The sequence below is a fragment of the Cynara cardunculus genome (genome assembly GCF_001531365.2).
Source record: "Cynara cardunculus var. scolymus isolate 2C chromosome LG 2, CcrdV1, whole genome shotgun sequence".
Taxonomy (NCBI): Eukaryota; Viridiplantae; Streptophyta; class Magnoliopsida; order Asterales; family Asteraceae; genus Cynara; species Cynara cardunculus.
Window position 1 is genome coordinate 68775857 of NC_037529.1, and position 3114 is coordinate 68778970.

The 3114-nt window shown below is 34.3% G+C and overlaps 1 protein-coding gene across 1 annotated transcript; it reads left to right on the forward strand.

Annotated features, from left to right (window-relative positions):
* Nucleotides 1-1384: 1384 nt before the first annotated feature.
* On the forward strand, nucleotides 1385-3114 carry LOC112507319. Its single transcript, XM_025111864.1, has 3 exons — nucleotides 1385-1497; nucleotides 2316-2383; nucleotides 2471-3114. Exons 1-3 carry the CDS (start codon nucleotides 1389-1391, stop codon nucleotides 3104-3106), a joined length of 813 nt encoding a protein of 270 aa, XP_024967632.1. The 5' UTR covers nucleotides 1385-1388; the 3' UTR covers nucleotides 3107-3114.

Sequence of the window (3114 nt, forward strand, 5' to 3'; positions counted from 1 at the left end):
AATAATGTTTTTTTTTAAATATAAATTTGAATATATCATAAATATATATATATATATAAGTTCTTGTTTTTTTTATTTCCTTAATTCAATTTTTCTTATTATAATTTAATTTAGGTTTAATGACGAAGAAATTTTTTTTGATTTAATAATATAATTTTTATAAATATAGTAATTAAGTATTTTGTTAGAATTTAATAATTATCCTAATTATATTTTAGACATATTTAAAATGAGAATTTTACTATGTATTTGATTATATTTATTTATAGTTAATTACACGAATTTAAATATGAAGCTTAATAAGTTGTACTTATGCACTATATAGTTATAATCTTAAATTTTAAGTAATATGCATCAATAAACAGTATTTCATGTATAAAAAATGATTTTTAAGAGTTTTTATCAAATGTTTTATAATATAGTATAAAAAATGAACAATTAAGATGACCTAACTAAACTACTTGAATCCACCTATCACTGTCATAAGCCTATTCAATACTGAAGTAATTAATTTGTAATATATGTCCTTTCGAGATTATCCATGTGTGAGAAATGGAGCCATGGGTTGGGGTCGAGTTTGATTTTTGGCCACCAAATCCATTTGAAAATCTGAAATACACGTATAATTTTGTATTATAAGTATTATATAAATATATTTATTTGTTTATTCATCAATTATATTCAACCGATTGAATTCATCATCAAAATCGATTATATATATATATTTTAAATTATAACAATACCCAAACCCGTCGACCGCAACCCGAAACTCGATCAACCCACACCCGAAGCAACCATAAATCCAAAACCCAAAACTCAGTACTTAGTTTCTACATCCAAAATCCGATCAATTTTTTTGTTTATCCACCCAAATCCGTCCAACTCGTCTGATCCATCTTCATCATTATGATCATTTAATCATTTAAGATTTGTCAAACAACCAACTAGAATGAACTAATAAGGTATGCAACCAATAAAGGCCAAAAAGTTTACTCAAATAAACCACAAGGGTGGTGCCTGATTGGTTTGAGCTTGACTCCAAAAGTCAAATGTACAATGAGGTATCAGGTTCAAATATAAGGAGAAATAAGAATCCTCATGTGATCATGGAGGTTCAAATACGGTGACTCTGAGCTATCTGCAAAACATGAGGTTGCCATGGAATTAGTTGGCTCGGATAGTAGGTTGAATATCCAAGTTAATAATTTTTTTTACTCAAATAGTCAAGCTTTACTCATACTTTATAAAACCAAGGGACTAAAGTTAAATTTATGCAAAATTTAAGGGGCTAAACTGAAACTATTTAACAAGGATCAGAATCGATAAACCATCAAGAATTCAAGATTGCTAAAACCCTTGTTACCTTGTTGGGTTCATTGGCCGTTTCAATGGCTTCTGCTTCAAACGCCATTGAAGTCCCTGTGTTTATCGACACGAGCTTAGGAACCCACATTGCGATCTCCGTCTCTCCTGATCTTACGGTTGCCGAATTTAAGAGTAAGATCAAATCTCTCCATCTTCAACCGTTTTCTAGATTCAAAATTGGAGTATAAATTCGTTTCGTTCCTACCTTATTCAGTACTTTGATTAGTTTTTATGTACTGTTTTTTGCAAATCAAGTAACGAATTGAAAAAAGAATTAGGGTTTGGATACGCAGATTGTGCCTGTAAATTCTTGGTTGATTCAATCTCAACACAGAAAAACGAAAAGGGGATGATGCAAACGAAAATTTTAGGGCAAGCAAATTGAATGGTTGATGTGCAAATCAAAACGGTTTACAGGTTTATTCTATATCATTAAGTGACTACCAAACAATCATGCATAGGTATAGCTGACCGGATAAGCTGCGAGTCCCATTAAGCTTATTAAGCGGCCAACAAACATGCCCTTACCCATTACTCATAAAGTTTGACCTTTTAAGATGGTAATGAAAATCCCAATTGGCATTTGCTGCTTATGATGAACAATGGTTTATGGTTTTATGATGATGCTGCTTGTAGGATAGAATATGCAGCGATCAATCTGAGAATGGCTCGTAAGGAGAGGGGTAAGTTGGTAATTTATCACAAGCCAGGGGTCTTCGCGTAAACAACCACTCTACTTTTGGGATAGAGGTCAGGTTTGCTTACATCTTACCGTTCCCAGATCCCACCTCCAAATGGGATAATGCCGGGTTCATCATATTCGCCATCCCGTTACCGTTACTATGCATTCATATGTGCTTTTCTTTACTATCTTTTGTTAACCCTCAAAAGATAATGATCGGAGACTATTTTCGACTTGAAATCGATCATGGAAATCTTGATTTTTGTAGGAAATTTTGAGATCGTGCATTCGAGTTGTTATCCCGGAATAGGAAATGTCAAAGTCGATGGATCGATGGTATAGCAGTCTATCGATTTAAGGTAAGCTTTTCTTTCACCTCCGGTATACGCTTCTTATTCGAAATTTCTTCTTGTTCCCGACCAGGTTAAGCGGAAATCTTTCTTTTATCACTTGCCTGAATCGATGCCCATAAAGCACGCTTTTCGGGGTTCCAAAAAAACGTGGTTTTTGTACACGGAAGTATACCCTTTAAACAAGAAAGCTTCATCAACCCCCCAATCCGAAGCCGTTCATGGCGAAAATAGAACGAAGAAAAACTGCTCAAAGTCAAACCGAAAGAAAAGAACGAGAAAGGGTGTTCCATCCTCGAATCCTGTCATGACGACGGATCCGAGATCCGTTCATATATCCAAGAAAACAGTGACAAATGCTTGTTCCATTATGGAACCAACGAGTGAACGACCGTCTGAATCAACATCTGTATCAGTATCAGTATCAGGTATCATCAACAAATACTTCTCTGTATATGATGAGGTGACTTCGACCAAATCAAAACCCCGAATGTCGGAGTATGCGCCAACGACGCCTTCGGTAACGACGAACGTTCGAGCCTCGAGGGGTCAAAGTAAATCTAGTGGAGTTGGAAGAAGACTCATTGTAGCTGCAAATAATCTTGGGGTATCAACAAGTGACAAAAAACCAGTGGTTTCTCTTTGTAGATTCAAATGTGAAAAGTCATCTTTAATTGTAAGACATCCAATTTTTGAGATTGGTGAATGATAATTAAT

Coding starts and splice junctions, on each gene's coding strand:
- LOC112507319 (XM_025111864.1), top strand. CDS start 1,389: ATGGCTTCTGCTTCAAACGCCATTGAAGTCCCTGTGTTTATCGACACG. Junction 1,498..2,315: donor TACGGTTGCCGAATTTAAGA/GTAAGATCAAAT, acceptor TGATTTTTGTAG/GAAATTTTGAGATCGTGCAT. Junction 2,384..2,470: donor TCAAAGTCGATGGATCGATG/GTATAGCAGTCT, acceptor GTTCCCGACCAG/GTTAAGCGGAAATCTTTCTT.